At 44.4% G+C, this 18,154-nt stretch overlaps 1 protein-coding gene across 1 annotated transcript in view; it reads right to left on the reverse strand.

Annotated features, from left to right (window-relative positions):
* Positions 1-18,154, reverse strand: part of KLHL12 (kelch like family member 12) — a 49,048-nt gene that overhangs the window by 15,704 nt on the left and 15,190 nt on the right. Inside the window, exons 6-8 of the mRNA XM_006159160.3 lie at positions 14,511-14,625; positions 7,754-7,860; positions 4,313-4,508 (exon numbers count right to left, since the gene is read on the reverse strand). Of these exons, the coding sequence (XP_006159222.1) occupies positions 4,313-4,508; positions 7,754-7,860; positions 14,511-14,625 (418 nt within the window). The remainder of the gene's footprint in view (positions 1-4,312; positions 4,509-7,753; positions 7,861-14,510; positions 14,626-18,154) is intronic.

Here is an 18,154-nt window from a genome sequence, read left to right on the forward strand (position 1 = left end):
GAATCTACAAGAAAGGTGATATTGTAGACATTAAGGGAATGGGTACTGTTCAAAAAGGAATGCCCCACAAATGTTACTGTGGCAAAACTGGAAGAGTCTACAATGTTACCCAGCATGCTGTTGGCATTGTTGTGAACAAACAAGTTAAGGGCAAGATTCTTGCCAAGAGAATCAATGTGCGTATTGAGCATATTAAACATTCTAAGAGCAGAGATAGCTTCCTAAAACGTGTGAAGGAAAATGACCAGAAAAAGAAAGAAGCCAAAGAGAAAGGTACCTGGGTTCAACTAAAGCACCAGCCTGCTCCCCCCAGAGAAGCACACTTTGTGAGAACCAATGGAAAGGAGCCTGAGCTACTGGAACCTATTCCCTATGAATTCATGGCATGATGGGTGTTAAAAATAAACTAATCTGTGGTCTATAAAAAAAAGAAAGAACCCTCCATGGGCTCCCATTATGACACAATCTCCTTTCTCAGTCTTTAGCTCATGAGAGTCTTAGGCATGTGAGGTATATTTTCTTTTTTATTTTTAGAATTATTTTATTGAACTTTATTTATTTTTTATGTATGTATGTATTTATTTTAATTTGACCAGAGAGGGACAGAGTGAGATTGAGAGTGAGAGCAAGAACTGCCAGGTCCGGAACTGGAACCCTGGTGGGACATACGACATCACCTGCCAGCCCCATATTTTCTTTTTGTTTAAGAGACATTTTTGGGGGCCGGCAAGTGGTTTGGTGGTTAGGGGCACTAGACTCCCACATAGTCAACCATGGTTCAAGTCCCGGACCTGGTGGCTGGCTTGCTTTCTCACTTTCCTTCTCTCTCTCTCTCTCTCTTTCTCTCTCTCTTTCTCATTCTTGTCCCTCTCTAGTCAAATTAAAATAAATAAATAAAATAAAGTTAAATAAAATGATTTAAAAAAAAGAGAGAGAGATTTTTGTAGTAGGGTGCATGTACTCACCGAGACAGAATGACAGAGAGACAAAGTGAGAAATCACCCCCAGGGGGCTGGCCAATCCCTTCTCCTCTAGGGATATCTCAGGCATGCACACACACACACTGGGCATGGTTAAACTTCTGAGTCTGGTTCTTGAATCACAGTTGACTACATAGGAGTACAGCAACATAACCATTAAGTCATCTGCTAGTCCCTATGTGATGTATTTTCAAACCCACCTAGGGATCCCAACCTGTAGATGGTAATATGGCTTCCAGCACTTAAGTTCAGTCTGCTACCAACTATATTACCAGGTTGGGCCTTATCAACAAGGGGGGCCGGCAGGTGGCATGGTGGTAAAGGGCGCTGGACTCCCATATGGCCAACCACAGTTTGAGTGCCTGACCTGGTGGCTTGCTTTCTCACTTTCTCTCTCTGTTCCTCTCTGGTAAAATTAAAATAAATAAATTAAGTTAAATAAAAAATAACTCTTAAAAAAAATGCTGGGGCTGGCAGGTGGCATGGTGGTAAAGGGCGCTGGACTCCCATATGGCCAACCACAGTTTGAGTGCCTGACCTGGTGGCTTGCTTTCTCACTTTCTCTCTCTGTTCCTCTCTGGTAAAATTAAAATAAATAAATACATAAATAAAATAAAGTTCAATAAAATAATATTTTTTTAATGAGCATTATTTTTTATTTTAACTTTATATTTATTTATTTTAATTTGACTAGAGAGGGACAGAGTGAGAGTGAGAGAGAGGGAATGTGAGAAAGCAAGCCACCAGGTTCGGGATTTGAACCGTGGTTGCCCATGTGGGAGTCTAGCACTCCCAACCACCACTCCACCTGCCAGCCCCAATAAAATAATTCTTTAAAAAAAAGTCTTAAAAGGAAAACAGCGCAGTCAAGATATTTACAAATAGGGGGCAAGGAGGTCAGCAGGTGGCATGATGGTTAAGGAGCTGGACTCCCACTTGGCAGACGATTCAAGCCCTGGACCCAGCTTGGAATCATCATGCCAGGACATGTGTATGCATGCGTGCACATGTGCCCAAAATCCTGAAAGGAGAATGGAGATCGGAGTGCAGTGGGCACCCCCCCTGCACTCCCTCCAAGTGGGATGATCTTTTTTTTTTCTTTTCTTTTTTTTGGGGAGAGGTTTTTGCTATAGGGCGCGTGCGCTCGCCAGACAGACAGACAGAGACAGAGAGATAGAAAGCGAGAAATCACCCCCCAGGGGGGATGACCGCGCCGCAATCCCTTCTCCTCCATTCTCCTCTCGGGATCTTGGGCACGCACGCACACGCGCCCAGTGTGAGTTTAAGCCACCCGGTCTGGGACTCGAACCACGGTCGACTATGTGGGAGTCCAGCAACATAGCCATTACACTAACTGCTGGTCCCTGGGATGATCTTTCACATTCCCTCTCTCTCTCTCTCTGGTAAGCACGCGTACCCTATGGAAAAAACAAAAACATACAAACAAAAAAATGGGGCAAGATAAAATCCTTAAAGTGTTTGAACACTACATGAAATTTTGTAAATATACAACTCTTAGCCAGTCTCCACTGTGACATTCCTGTGTGTATGTGTGTGTGTGTGTGTGTGTGTGTGTGTGTGTATACATATATTCTTTCCGTTTTTGTCCATGGTTCCTGGCTGTTAGGCTTTGGTCCTGTTCTTGGTCCCTGAGGCAGCTTAGAAACAGCTTCCGAGATGAAGTGAAGGGCAGTCTGAAGGACTCCTACTTCTTTAGCTACACAAGGTGAGTCACGGAACTCCCATCTTACCCCACTGTTAAGACCCTCATTCTAGAAAGGCCCTTTCCTGTACCCAGAAGGAATACTGCACTGAGAGGCCAAGAATGAACAGCCAGGCCTTGCTGGGTGTTCCTACCTAGTCAATGAGAATTCCACACCTATGCAATGAACTTCCCGTAAAGGCCCAAAAGGACAGGTAAAGGGAGCGTCCAGATAGCTGAGCACGTGGAGGCTTACGGCAAGGTGAACAAGAACTTCTTCCGCATGCTAGGAGGGTGGCACACCCCAACTCCACAGGGACTGAAGTTCCTGCACCCTATGCATCTCTTCATCTGGCTACTGTCTCCTTTAAAGTACACTTTATCATGGATTAGTATACGTAAGTGAGTGTTTTCTGAGTTCTATGAGCTACTCTGATAAATTAAATGAATCTGAGGAGGAAAAAGGGCTGCAGGAACCCCAACTTACCCCAACTTGAAACCAGATGATCAGAAGTTCTGGAGGTTGGGGCTGGCAGGTGGCGTGATGGTTAAGGGTACTGGATTCCCACACGGTAGACCACGGTTTGAGTCCCTGATCTGGTGGCTTGCTTTCTCGCTTTCCCCTTCTCTCTGTCTCTCTCTGATTAAGTTGAAAAGTAATAATAACAAATGGAATTAAATAAAATTTTAAAAATTACTTTATAAAAAAAATAGAAGTTCTGGAGGCCTGGAGGTGCAGCTGATGTCTGAAGTAGAAGGCAGCCCCATATGACTGAGCCTTCAACCTGTGGGATCTGACTCTATTTCTAGGTAGACAGTGTCAGAACTGAAGTGGATTAAAAGATGCCTAGTGATAGGAACAGCAGATGGTATAATGGCTACGTCATTGGACTCCCACATAGTCTTCCACAGTTTGAGTCCTGGGCCCGATGGTTTAATAAACTCATGCTAGGCATGTGTGCGCATACCCAAAATCCTAAGAGGACGGAGGCAAAGGAATTACAGCTTGGCCATTTCCCTGGGGGGAGGGGGGGTAATTTCTTGCTTTCTGTCTCTCAAGGGAATGCATGTGCCCTATAGCAAAAATTTCGGTCTTGGGGGACCAGCAGGTGGCATGATTGAGGCGCTGGACACTCCCATGTAGCTGACCACAGTTCAAGTCCTAGACCTGGTGGCTTGCTTTCTCACTTTCTCTGTGTGTGTGTGTGTGTCTGATCAAATTTAAAAATAAATGAATGAATAAATAAAATTAAATAATTATTTAAAAAAGAAAATTCTGTCTTAAAAAAAAGAAGAGGCCTAGTGTCCACTGCAGAATTCCTTGCTCCCTTGCTGGTAGGGGGAGGTCCCCAAACATTCTGGGGTAACAGGAGTAATCTGTGTCATGAGAGAGAATAATGAGTTTTTTTAACTGATATACCCACCCTGCACACTGGAACTTGATTTGCAAGTGTGAAGTCAGTGTGGAAACATCTATGAATCTTGAAGAGTTTCTGTAACACTGGTATGTCCAAAAAACAAAGAGTACTTGACCTTACCAATTTGCCCTGCACACTTCATGCTCTGCCAAATAGGATAAGAGTCCCAATCCAGCCCCGAGATGGAAACATGGCTCCTGCACCAAGCCTACCTCCTAGGGTGGTGGCTCCAGCAAGGCCTCGCCGGACATTCATAGGAGCCACAGAATACCAGACCCCGTCCTCATCCGCTGTGTAGTCTAGACACTCCACGGAACTGAGGCGAGAACGGCCATCATAACCACCAATCACGTAGATCCGGTCATGCAGGGACACGGAGGCCACATAGCGTCTCTTACGAGTGATGCTCTATGCATGTGGGAGAGAAGCAGTGGACATTTCAGTTAGGCAAGTTGTTTTTTAATTTTTTTTTAAAGAGAGATTTTTGCTACAGAGCGTGTGCACTTGCCAGAGAGACAAAGAGGGACAGAAAGCAAGAAATCACCACCATGGAAGATAACCACGCTGTAATCCTTCACTTCCATTCTTCTCTTCAGATCTTAGGCACGCACGCACACACACCTAGTATGAGTTTTAAGCCGCTGGGTCTGGTACTCGAACCATGGTTGACTATGTGGGAGTCCAGCAATGTAACCATTACACTATCTGCTGGTCCCAGTCAGGCAAGTTTTAGGGCACACCTTTTACTACTCTTCTTTTCAGCTACACACCCTTTGCTGTTTCAGTGCCACCATGAACCTCCCTGGATGGTTTATTCTCGAGTGGCCTCCAGCTCTCTACTGAATGCATGCGGACACAAGCTTTCTGCACACCACCTCTTTTCAAGGTGTTACTTGAAAATGTACTGCTTCCCATTTCCTGGCATACAACTCCGAATGTCCTTGGAATCCTCAAAGTGCTAAGTGTCTTCATGGGTGCTAGTAAGAAGGCAGAGGCTGACAGCCTAGCTAGCTTCAGGATAGAGGTTGGTCCCCAGAAAGACCGAGGTAGGATAAGAGGGTTGGGACTCTCAGCTCCACGTCTCCAACCCCTGGGGAGGAGGAGGGGCTGAAGGTTAGACCTAGCCCAAGTGGCCAATGATATAATTAATCGTTGAGTAATAAAGTCTCCAAACACTCGAAAGGTCTTGCTGAACAAATGCAGGTTGCTGGAGGGTGGTGTGCCCCGAGAGGGGACGGGAGCTCTGTGCCCCTTTCCACAGGCCGTGCTATAAGTGGCTCTTCATCTCTATAACACCATTTATGATAAATTCGTTGGTTAAGTGTTTCCCTGTGCCCTGTGAGCTGCTCTAGCAAATTAACAGAATGCAAGGAGGGTGTCAAGGGCACCACGATCTACAGCCAGATGGTCAGAAGCATAGTTAAAACCCAGGGCTTGCAAATGGCATCTGGAGATCTGGAGGGAACCGGGGCAGCCTTGTGGGACTGAGCCCTCACACTGTGGGATGGACGCCACCTCCAGAGGGGCCACTGTCAGAAATGACTTAGAGGACACTCAGTTGACGTCTGCTGCTGTAGGACATGGTGTCTGGGGGAACGCCCACACTTCTGAGGGCACAGAAGTATTTTGTGCTTTGAGGGTACAGGAGAATCTAAGTTTCTTTTCTGATATTTTCTGACAAGGCTTCCAAAAGATGCAATGATTTTCTTTCTTTCTTTTCTTTCTTTTTTTTTTTTTTAAAGAACTACTTTATTTAACTTTGTTTATTTACTTATTTTTTTAATTTGACCAGAGGAATAGAGCGCGAGAGTGAGAAAGAGAAAGTGAGAAGGCAAGCAGCCAGGCCCAGGACTCAACTCTCGGTCAGCCATGTGGGAGTCCAGTGCCCGTAACCACCACACCACTTGCTGGCACCCGTAATGATTTTCTATGTTCCAGCAACTAATCCCTTTCCTTTCCACAAATCACTAGGTTTTGAGACCAAGACACTCCATAAAGTGGAAGAGTATTCCCATGTTGCCAATCCAAGGGCCAAGATCTGAATTATTAATTTATTTAAAGAATTATTTACTTAATTTTTTTTTTTTATCATTTTTAGTATTTTTAAAACATTTGCTACAGGGCATGTGAGCTCACCACAGAGAAAGAAAGAGAGAGGGAAGGTGAAAAAACAAGCCACCAGGTCCAGGATTCAAACCATACTCAGCGATGGGGGAGTCCAGCACCCAAAGCACCATACCACCTGCTGGCCCTGTGAACATTTTATTTATTTAGTTATTTTAAAAGAATGGTTTATTTAACTGTATTTACTATTATTATTTTCTTAATTTGACCAGTTGGAGACACAGAGAGAGTGACAGAGAGAAATGGAAAGTGAGAAAGCACGTTGTGGTCGGCCATGTGGGAGTCCGGCATCCGGCACCTCAACTACCACGTCACTTGCCAGCCCGCAAATTTGAAGACTTTAAACGGTAGGAGGGGGACCGGCAGATGGTGATTTCTCGATTTCTGTCTCTCTCTGTCTCTCCGGTGAGCACACACTCCCCACAGCAAAATTCTCTCTTTAGAAAAAGAGGGTGACTAGGGACCAGCAGTTGGTGTAATGGTATGTCGCTAGACTCCCATGTAGTCAACCAGGGTTCGAGTCCGGACCTGGTGGCTTAAACTCATGCCAGGCATGTGTGCGTGCGTGCCCAAGATCCCAAAAGGAGAACGAAGGAGAAGGGATTGTGGTGTGGCCATCCCCCCGGGAGGTGATTTCTCGCTTTCTCTCTGTCTGATGAGCGCATGTGCCCTATAGCAAAAACCTCTCCAAAAAAAAAAAGAAAGAAAGAAAGAAAGAAAAAGAGGAGGATTAGGATCAGCAGATGGTATAATCGTTACATCGCTGGCCTCCCACATACTCAACTGCAGTTGAATTTCCAGACCCGGGAGCGTAAACTCATGCCAAGCATGTGTGTGTATGCATCCAAAACCCCATGAGGAGAATGGAAGAGAAGGGACCATGGCATGGCCATCCCCTCTAGGGGGTGATTTCTCATTTCCTCTCTCTCTCTGGTGAGCACACAATCCAAAGAGTTTCATGTTTAATCATAAATTATTTTTGTTAATAATGAACTGAAACAGACACACATTAAAGGAGGAGTGCAAATGAGTTCAACTGAATACTAGTTCGATTTAACAATGAGTTTAAGTTTAACACAACATGACCAATGAAGTAGGCTGGAAGCTATACAGACCACTTAGAAAGGTGCCAAACAGTGGTGGCCAGCAGAATTTAATTAGATTCAGAGCCACGGACATTTCTGAAGTCTCAACTTTTTTTTTTTTTTTTTTTTTTTTTTTTGAAAGGGGTTTTTTTTTTTTTTTTTTTTGAGAAAGGGTCTTGCTATGTTGCTCAGGCTGGCCTTGAACTTGCGATCATCCTGTCTCAGCCGCTAGAGTAGCTGGGATCACAGATGCATACCATCCCACCTGGCTCTAAAGTTTAATCTTCTAATCTAAATAGTCAAAACTGGTCACTGGGTCCCTCCTGTGTGCACAACACTGCCATGAAGACCACTGTGTGACAAGGCTTTTCTATTCTCAAGCAGGATGAGTTATGATGCAGCCACAGACCCAGGACACTCTCCCTCCCCACAAATGTTACTTACGGGTAAAAGGCTCCACTCCTGAGTCTTGGGATCATATTTCTCGACCACATCGATGGGAGACTGCTGGCTTCCAAAGCCCCCAACCACCAGAAGCACTTCATTGGCTCCTGAGGACAGAGGGAGAAAAACACAGGCTACTTCACCATTCCCCGCTGCGTAACTACCGCCTGGCAGATGTGCTAGGATGTCGTGTGTTATGTGCCAAGAGAAGCAGTCTGAAACAGATGAATTCTAGCTCTTGAGGACCTAAGCCTCTGATATTTGGATTTCTGGACATCAAAGCACCAGAAGGCAAATCTGAACATACCATTACATGCTTCATCCTATCTAGATGACTCTGGCTGACATAACTGAGGTCCTAAATGCAGGTGGGAGACTAAAGGCATTCCCTGCTCTTCTCAGCCTGGAAAATTCAAACTGGGATTTCTCCCACTGCCTTGTGCCTCAACAGTCTTTCTCCCCAGAACACCTATGGGTTTAATGTCTTTGGACCCTACGGTTTGACTGTGTTCCTGAAAGTTCTTGTGTTCAAATAGGGTAAGCCATTGGGAAGTGTTGAGAAGGTAGAGTTAACCCAAGCATGGTACTGAAAGGTATGCTTCTGGAAGTGATTAGGCATCAGGCTGCGGCTCCATGATTGAGTGGTAGGTTCATAAGGAGAGGCAATTCCTGACAGTCTCTCAGGTCTGCTCTGCTCTGCTCAAGCACTTCCTGTCCACAAGGGAAGCCTTCCACCATGATATCCACAGGCAAGACGACACCAGGTGTGGCTCCTGGACCCTGGATCTTCCAACTGTAAGCTGAATAGACCTCTGTTTTTATGAATTAACAGGCTCAGGTAAGTCTGTTATTAGGAAGAGAATGGGAGACCAGCAGATGGCATAATCCTACGTCACTGGACTCCCATGTAGTTGACTGCAGTTCAAGTTCCAGATCCAGTGGCTTAAACTCATGCCAGGCGTGTGTGCATGTGTGCCCAAGATCCCGAGAGGAGAATGGAGGAGAAGGGACTGTGGGAACCCAAGCATGGTACTGAAAGGTATGCTTCTGGAAGTGATTAGGCATCAGGCTGCGGCTCCATGATTGAGTGGTAGGTTCATAAGGAGAGGCAATTCCTGACAGTCTCTCAGGGCTGCTCTGCTCTGCTCAAGCACTTCCTGTCCACAAGGGAAGCCTTCCACCATGATATCCACAGGCAAGACGACACCAGGTGTGGCTCCTGGACCCTGGATCTTCCAACTGTAAGCTGAATAGACCTCTGTTTTTATGAATTAACAGGCTCAGGTAAGTCTGTTATTAGGAAGAGAATGGGAGACCAGCAGATGGCATAATCCTACGTCACTGGACTCCCATGTAGTTGACTGCAGTTCAAGTTCCAGATCCAGTGGCTTAAACTCATGCCAGGCGTGTGTGCATGTGTGCCCAAGATCCCGAGAGGAGAATGGAGGAGAAGGGACTGTGGGATGGCCATCCCCCTGGGGGGTGATTTCTCACTTTCTGTCTCTCTGGCGAGCGCATGCGCCCTATAGCAAAAACCTCTCCAAAAGGAAGAGAATGGACTAGAATAGACTCTAAATTAGAGAGCAATACGCAAACAATATTAGTAGTGTGCTAGTCAAGGGTCAACTAGAAGGAAGCCCGTTCATTCTTTGCCAATAAATGAGGTACTTGTTAAGTTAGATTTTCATCTTTTGATGAGGAAAGTACGTGTAGGCATCTGACAAGTTGTTGTGTGAAAAAACATTACTATTACCAGAGTAGACAGACTGCAGCACTGCTAAAATAACAGGAATCAGAGATTCAGATTTCATTTGCATTGATCTTTAGTTCAGAAAGGGAGACAGCCACAAATTAGGATAGTAATTCTATTTCCTGAGAGACAGTAATGAGTAAGATCAGTAACTAAAACTAAATCCCTTATCTGTCCTGTTATTTTTACTTGGGTATACACATGTTTTAAAAAGAATTATTTATTTTTAATTTTATTTATTAACTAATTTGAGCAGGGGGGAGAGGGGGAGTGAAAGAGCAAGACACCAGGTCCGGGACATGAACCCTGGTCAGCCATGTGGGAATGTCCAGCACCTTAACCACCACGCCATCTCCTGGGTCTAATTTTTTTTTTTTTTATAGAGAGATTTTTGCAATAGGGCATGTGTACTCACTGGAAAAGATGGAGAGAGACAGACAGAGAGAGAGCAAGAAATCACCCCCTAATGGGTAGGCCATACTGTAATCCCCTTTCCTCTATTCTCTCGGGATTTGGGGCATGCGTGCACATGTGCCTGGCATGAATGTCAATCCACTGGGTCTGAGACTCGAACCATGGTCTACTACATGGGAGCCCAGCAACATAACCATTACGCCATCTGCTGGGCCCACTTGGGTATAAACTTAACTTTCTTATGCTGTACATAGACTGCCGAGTTCAGGGACCCACTGGAAGAGCTGTGCGGACGATGTGATAGAGGAACAATCTCTTTGATGGCACTGCCTGGCAATTCCATGATTAACGATACGGTCGGAGACAGCTTCCACATTGCCCATTGAGAACTTCTGAAAAACCACCTCAAAACTATGAAGGTATATAGAATCATATTCTAATTCCTCAAGGTCAGGGCAATAAGCAAATTGTCTGGCTAAGCAGGTCTTTTTGTGTCTGTTCAGTGCAAGGCAGGAAATGTATGTCCAAAGAACCTTCTGGGTTTGCTGGTTTACAAAAATTTTCATTGACTTTAGTTCAATTTAACAAGCAATCAGTAAGTGTTGCCATGCATTAAAGAAACACCTCCTAGGGGCCAGCAGGTTGAGTAGTGGTGAAGATGTTAGACTCCTACATGGGCAACTGCAGTTTGAGTCCCAGACATGGTGGCTTGCAAACTCACACTGGGTGCATGTGTGTGCATGCCCCAAATCCTCAGGAGATTAAAGAAGGGACTGTGGCATGGTCATCCTCACTGGGAAGGGAGGGTGATTTCTCTCTTTCTTTCTCTGTGTTTCTAGTGAGCACATGCATCCTATAGTAAAATCTCTCCTAAAAAAAAAAAAAAAAGAAAAAGAAACACCTTCTACATTGGAAAGCATCTAAGTGATTGAATTTTACTCCCTTAATATACACATGAACTGGTTTCCCAGAGAAGTTAAAGGACTTAGGCAAACAGCAAGTTACTAGAGTGAGTAACGGAAATGAGAGAAGAAGTCAAAGTTAAGGAAAATGTCTGCAGCTTCTTTCCACTATATCTCTGGCTCACACAGTACTTAAAACAGTGTATTTGGGACCAGCAGTTAACATAATGGCTATGTCGCTGGACTCTCATGTAGATGACCACAGTTTGAGTCCCAGACCTGGTGGCTTAAACTCACGCTGGGCACATGTATGTGTGCCTAAGATCCCGAGAGGAGAATGAAGAAGAGATTGTGGCATGGCCATCCTCCCTGGGCAGTGATTTCTCACTTTTTGTCTCTCTGTCTCTCTCTTGTCTTTCTGGCGAGTGCATGTGTCCTATAGCAAAAACCTCTCAAAGAAAAAATGGTGTATTTAATTTTTATTTCTTTAGGTTTCTGCCACAGGGCACGTGCACTCACCAGAGAGAGAGTCAGTGAGAGCATGTGGCCCAGGGTGGATGGCCACATCCCAATCCCTTCTCCTCCTTTCTCTTGGGATTGTGGGCTCGCATGCATACGGGCCAATTTTTTTTTACTATTCTTTGAAAAACAGAAGTTAACTATATGCTTATAGTAATAATCAAGGTAAATATGAAAGGCATTTCCCCTGCAATCACCCTGTGGCAACCTTGTTAAAGATTTTGTGTGGGGACCAGCAGATGGCGTGGTGGTTAAGGTGCTGGAGACTCCCACGTGGCCTACCATAGATCAAGTCCTAGACCTGGTGGCTTGCCTTCTCACTTTCTCTCTCTCTCTGCGTGTGTCTCTCTCTGCTAAAATTAAAGTAAATGAATTAATAAATAAAATTAAATAAGTAATTTTTAAATAAAAAAAAGATTTTGTGTGGATACTTGCATATCTTTGTTTATGCTCATACAGATTTGCATTTCTTTTTAAATTTGCAATAGGGAACACGCACTCATCAGAGAGTGCCATGTGGGGGGTAGGGAGTGGGGGAGAGAGAGAGAAAGCCACCAGGCCCTGGACTCAAACCTTGGTCAACTGTGTGGGAATCCTGCACCTCAATCACCATGCTACCTTCCAGCACCCCAAAAAATGTTTACTGGTCATCGGCCAATAGATGGCATGGTGGTTCAGGCACTGGATCCACATGGTCAATTGCACAGCTTGAGTCCTGGACCTGGTAGCATGAAAACCAAGCTAGGTGTGTGTGTGTATACGTGCATGTGTGCCCAAAATCCTCAGAGGAGACTGGATGAGAAGAGATTATGGCAATGGTTATCCCCCTTGGGGGGTGATTTCTCGCTTTCCCTCTCTCTGTCTCTCTTTGGCAAACGCATGTAGCCTACAGCAAAAACTAGTAAAGCTTACTGGCCACTTTTGTATGCTACCTGTACATCGCTTTTGCCAGTCTTGCAACGGGCTACTTTTCTCTTTTACTGACTCACACACGTTCTTCTTGGAAATACAGATCTTTTGTCATACATACTAAGTACATTTTTCTGTAGTCCATGTCTTTTTTCTTTTACATTGGGAAACAAAATCATTTTATTTGCAAACACAGCATGTAGACTAACCTTTTTACCATGACTGAAAGAGTCAGAAAATGTCATTTCTTCCAGTTTTGTACTGAAGGAAGTTTCTCATTTGAAATAGTTTCTGTTAGGTTTTCTCACAGAACCAAGGCAAATTTTGCCCTATCCCCTGCCTCTCCAAGAAAGAATCTCTATTATTAAGATTCAACACAGGGCCAATAGGTGATGTAGTGGTTAAGGTGCTCTGACATGGCCAACCATGGTTGGAGTCACAGACCTGGCTGGTTGTTTTCTCACTTTCCCCCTCTCTGTCTCTCTCTGGTGAATACACATGCCCTATTGCAAATTTAAAAATAATCAAAGTAGGGGCCAGCAGGTGGCATGGTGGTTAAGGGCACGAGACTCCCATATGACCGACTGTGGTTTGAGTCCTGGACCTGGCAGCTTGCTTTCTCACTTTCTCTCTCTCTCACACACACTGTCTCTCTCTGATCAAAATTAAAATAATAAATAAAGTTAAATAAAAAGTCCCAGACCCAGGCATTGTGTGCACGTGTGCCCAAGATCCCCAGAAGAGAGTGGAATGGAAAGGACTGCGACATGATCATCCCCCTGAGGGGTGAGTTCTTGTTTTCTGTCTCTCTGGTGAGCGCACGTATGCTATAGCAAAAATCTCTTTGAAAAAAAAAATATATATAGGGAATAAATCATCACTTTACTTAAACCTATCAACGAGCAGCTCAATTACCAAGTAACCCTTTACCATGTACAAATTCAGATGTGAGATGGAAACAACAGACACAGAATACCAGCCCATATACGAGTAATTTATAAACTACAAAATGCTTTTACACACACCTAGGCTCTTGGGACAGTGAAGGAGGGAGAATAGGAAATGGGAAGTGAAGTCATATCTGAGTAATTACTATGCACAGTTACAATGGCACATAGAGTAGCTAAGTATAGACTCAAATAAAGTAATATCTTGCCCAACTAGTCGCTAACGAGGCTGAGATTTGACTAGGTCTCTTTGGTAAACATACACAGCACTTGTTATGTGCCAGGGACTATTCTAAGCTGTCAGCTACTGTGCTGCTAAACAGAAATACCTGAGACTGGGTGACTTAGAAAGAAGAGAGGTTTATTTGGCTCACAATTCTGGTGGCTGGAAAGTCCAAGGCCATGGAGCCAGCATCTGGTCACCTCTGTTACATCACGTGACAGAGACAAGAAGAAACGTCAGTAGCCATGTGCAAAGAAATAACTGGGGCAGCTATCTTCTTTTTTTTTTTTTTTTTTTTTATGGTCTCTTTTCACAAGAGCAAGAACTCATTCATTCTCTCCTGTGAGAGGGCATTAAATCATTCATGAGAGCAATGCCTCCATGATGATCCAAACATCACCTCCTGGGCCTCACCTCTTATCAGTCTCACCACCTCCACTTCCATGACATTGTATTGGAACTCATGGGGGACACAATTATCAAAACCATGTCATAAGCCTTCACAGAAATTTCTTCATTTGCTCTTTGTAACGACCTTAGAGGGCAGGTGCTATGACAATCCCGTTTTACAAAGGAGGCAGCTGAAGCACGGAGAGGTTAAGTTTCCTGCCTAGTGACTGCTCAGGGAGTGCTAAACAGATCTGCAGCCACAGTCTGGCTTCAGAATCCAGGCTCTTTACTGCACGTCACTGTCAAAACCACTGCACTCGCTCCTTCTCATCCCAGACTGAAAAAAACACATAAAGGGAAGGGGGAGGTGGGTGGGAGTGTACTATTACTACACAGCATTCAAAATAATCTCTAATTCACAGAATCTAAATCAATTATAACTATAACAGTTGGCAAATCATAAAGTGCTTTTACACTTTATCTCATACTCTCAAAATTATGTGAAGTGGGAGATATCTTTGATTGATAGGAAAGAAAGCTTAGAGTGGTAAAGTGATTTATCTGAGATGACACAAGAAAAGATTAAAAACAGGTCTGAAAAGAGGTCTCTGTACTCCTCATAGAGTGTTCCCTTTAACTACATTATGCCACCTGGGAGAAGCAGTTGAAAAGATCCCCTCACTCTGCCGAGATGCCAGCTTACCGAGACGAGCCCTCGTCCTGGGTCCCTGCATCTGGCTCCGCAGTTCAGGCCTCAGGTGAAACTTCTTTGCTTCATCAACCAGATCCCTGCACTGTAAACTACAGCGGATGAAGGGCTGAAACACAGCAGACAGCAGTGAGCCCAGGAACTGCCTCCCACACTCACCAGAGCACAGTGGCACAATACAAAATTAATTTCTTCTTTTATAAATTTGCCAGAGCAGGGGACCAGCAGGTGGCATGGTGCTTAAGGCGCGGGACACTCCCACATGGCTGACCACAGTTCGAGTCCTGGACCTGGTGGCTTCTTTCTCACTTTCTCTCTCGTCAAATTAAAATAAATAAATAAAATTAAGCAAATAATTCTTTTAAAAAATTTCCCAGAGGGCATGTGTGCTCATCAGAGAGAAAAACTAGAGAAGGGGAGTGGAGAGAAAGTACCCCCATGGGGGATGGTCATGTCGTAATCCCTTATCCTCCGTCTCTCCTCCTCCTGGTACTTTGGGCATGCATGCGGATGCCATCTGCTGGCCTTACATTTATTTTTATCTTTGAAATGGATAATATATGATGTGAATCAAGAATCAAACGATACGAAAGGATATACTGCGTAGTCGTCACCCCTTCTTAGCCTTTTGGCTAAGAGCCAGGGGAGAGACGTGTTCCTCACCGACCTCGGCAGGTGCCTACTTTCATTAGCTTGTATATCCTCCCAAGGATTATTCAAATACAAGTACATAATAGGAGCTTTCAGGGAAAATCAAAAGGTTGCTGTTATTTTCTGTGGTGACAGAGAGAAATATATCTTGTTTGGAAGAATTTCCCCAAGGTTCACAGCCGTGTTGTAATCTCTGATAGAACACAGTACTGGACATCTTTTTATTTTTCTTATTTTTTTATAGGAAAGGCTGGAAAGTGACATGGTGGTTAAGGCACTGGACCCCCACACGGCCAACTGTGGTTCGAGTCCTGGACCCGGTGGCTTGCTTTCTCGCTTTCCCTTTCTCTCTCTCTGGTCAAGTTAAAGAAAAAAATAATGACAAATGATATTAAATAAATAAATAATTATTTTAAAAATTTGTTATAGGGTATGTGCACTCACGAGAGAGATGGGGGTGTGGGGTGGGAAATGACCCCCAAGGGAGGATAGCCACACTACAATCCCTTTTCCTCCATTCTCCTCTTAGGTTTTGGGATGCACACACAGCCACAGCATGTTTTTCAAGCTGCTGGACCTGAGACTTGAACCATGTAGTTGGCTATGTGGGATCTGGCCGCCTTAAATACCATGACACTGGCTGGCCCTTAGATACCTTTCATCTGCATCCCCAGCTTTTCCACTCTGCTCGCTGTCCAAAGACTGGTCTACGTGAGCGAAGTCAACAAGGCTCCTATGACCCCTGGTCTGGTTGGGATTTGCCCAGCCGAGGGTCACAGCTCCTCTCCTGGCAGCAACTCTGCCCAGCTCAGTTCTGATAACCACGCCAGGCCTTGTCCCTTCAGGTGAGGAGCTGTTACCAGCTTGGCTGCTCCAGATCCAGGCAATTTCACTGACTTTTGTTGACCTTCTCTACTTGTGCTTTCCTAAACAAACCTTCCTTAAATTGTTCCATTTGAGCAAGCCACCTGTTTCCTGTTGGGACCCTGACTGACAACACAGTACATCTAAGAACCCAAGTTTTCTGTATGAATTGGAAAGGAAAATTAACAATAGTGGCAGATATTTACATATCATGGTCCTAAAAGCTTTTACGTATTAACTTATTTAATACTGTCAGCAAATTATGAGGTAAGTATCATCTCCATTTTATAGATAAGAAATATATTAGTTAACCTGTCTAAAGTTCACAAAGTACATGGTGAACTTAGGATTCCAATCCGTGAGTGTGGCTCAAGTCTGTGCTGCTAATGACAATGTAGAGAATGGGATACAAGGGGTAGTGGATGGGTTCTATGAAAGAAATTATAAATGGGGGGGTAGGTGGTGTGTTGGTAAGGGCACTGGACTCCCACATGACCAACTGCAGTTCAAATCCTGAACCTGGTGGCTTGCTTGCTCTCTCTCTCTCTCTCTCACTCTATCCCTCTCTGATCAAATTAAAATAAATAAAAAGTTAAAAAAAAATTCTTTATTTTTTTGGGAGAGGTTTTTGCTATAAGGCACATGTGCTTGCCTGAAAGACAGAGAGAGACAGAAAGCAAGAAATCCATCCCCATCACCCTCTCAGGGACGGTGTCCACACTGCAATCCCTTCTCCTCCATTCTCCTCTCGGGATCTTGGGCACACACACACATGTGCCCGGCGTGAGTTTAAATCACCAGGTCCAGGACTTGAACCACGGTCAACTACATGGGAGTCCAGCGACATAGCCATTATGCCAACTGCTGGTCCCTAAATAAAATAATTCTTTTTTTTTTTTTTGAGAGGTTTTTCACTATAGGGTGCATGCGCTCGCCAGACAGACACAGAGACATAGAGACAGAAAGCGAGAAATCACCCCCCAGGGGTGATGGTCACGCCGCAATCCCTTCTCCTCCATTCTCCTCTTGGGATCTTGGGCACTCACGCACACACGTCCGGCGTGAGTTTTAAGCCACCCGGTCTGGGACGTGAACCGCAGTCGACTACGTGGGAGTCCAGCGACATAGCCATTACGCTAACTGCTAGTTCCCGTAAATAAAATAATTCTTAAAAAAAAAAAAAAAAGAAAGAAAAGAAATTACAAATTGGAGAAAAAGAATCTGAGATCCAATACTGACAGCGTGCACCTTTTCTAATGTGAACAACAGAAAAACTGTATTAAGTGGTTAACTCCTAAGAGAGCGAGGGCTAGGCCAGCAGGAGCACCTCGCTCACTGACCTGGGCTTTACCTACACGCTACTTCTCCCGTTCCTGCAAGTATGGTCACGGTAACATAGGTGGTATGTAAGGTGCAGATCATGAAAATGCACCACAGAGGAGGTAAACTGGAAAATCCCTTCCAAAAACTTAATATGATATGACCAAACTTGATACTAAAATGTATCCAACTACTTTTATACTGGCTTCAACAGAGGGTGAAAATGATGAAGCTTGCTAAGTAAAGGATCTCTGCTTTTGTCAGGGCAATTTAGTGTTTATTTAAAACATTTAGGGGCATATACAACAGACAAAACAAAATTAAATTAAACCAAGATTTTCACATGTATTTGGACCTGTGAAGCAATGAACTTGGCCTGAAAAATGACAAAAAATTGGGATCAGCAGTTGGCGTAATGGCTATGTTGCTGGACTCCCTCCCATGTCGTCGAGCGTAGTTCAAGTCCTGGCCCCGGTGGCTTAAACTCACGCTGGGCATGTGTGTGTGCGTGTCCAAGATCCCAAGAGGAGAATGGAGAAGGGATTGCAGCGTGGCCATCCCCTCTGGGGGGTGATTTCTCACTTTCTATCTCTCTGTCTCTCTCTTTCTGGCATGTGCATACACCCTATAGCAAACCCCTCTTCAAAAAAAAAAAAAAAAAGAAAGAAAGAAAGAAAGAAAGAAAATGACAAAAAAATTAAATTAAACCGTAGATTTTTCACATGTATTTGGAGCCTGACTTGTGAAGAAATTAACTGCCTTAGAAAAATGACTGGGCACTACCCAGTACCACCCTCTCTGGC

Source organism: Tupaia chinensis, unplaced genomic scaffold (genome assembly GCF_000334495.1).
Source record: "Tupaia chinensis unplaced genomic scaffold, TupChi_1.0 Scaffold000627_1, whole genome shotgun sequence".
Lineage (NCBI taxonomy): Eukaryota > Metazoa > Chordata > Mammalia > Scandentia > Tupaiidae > Tupaia > Tupaia belangeri.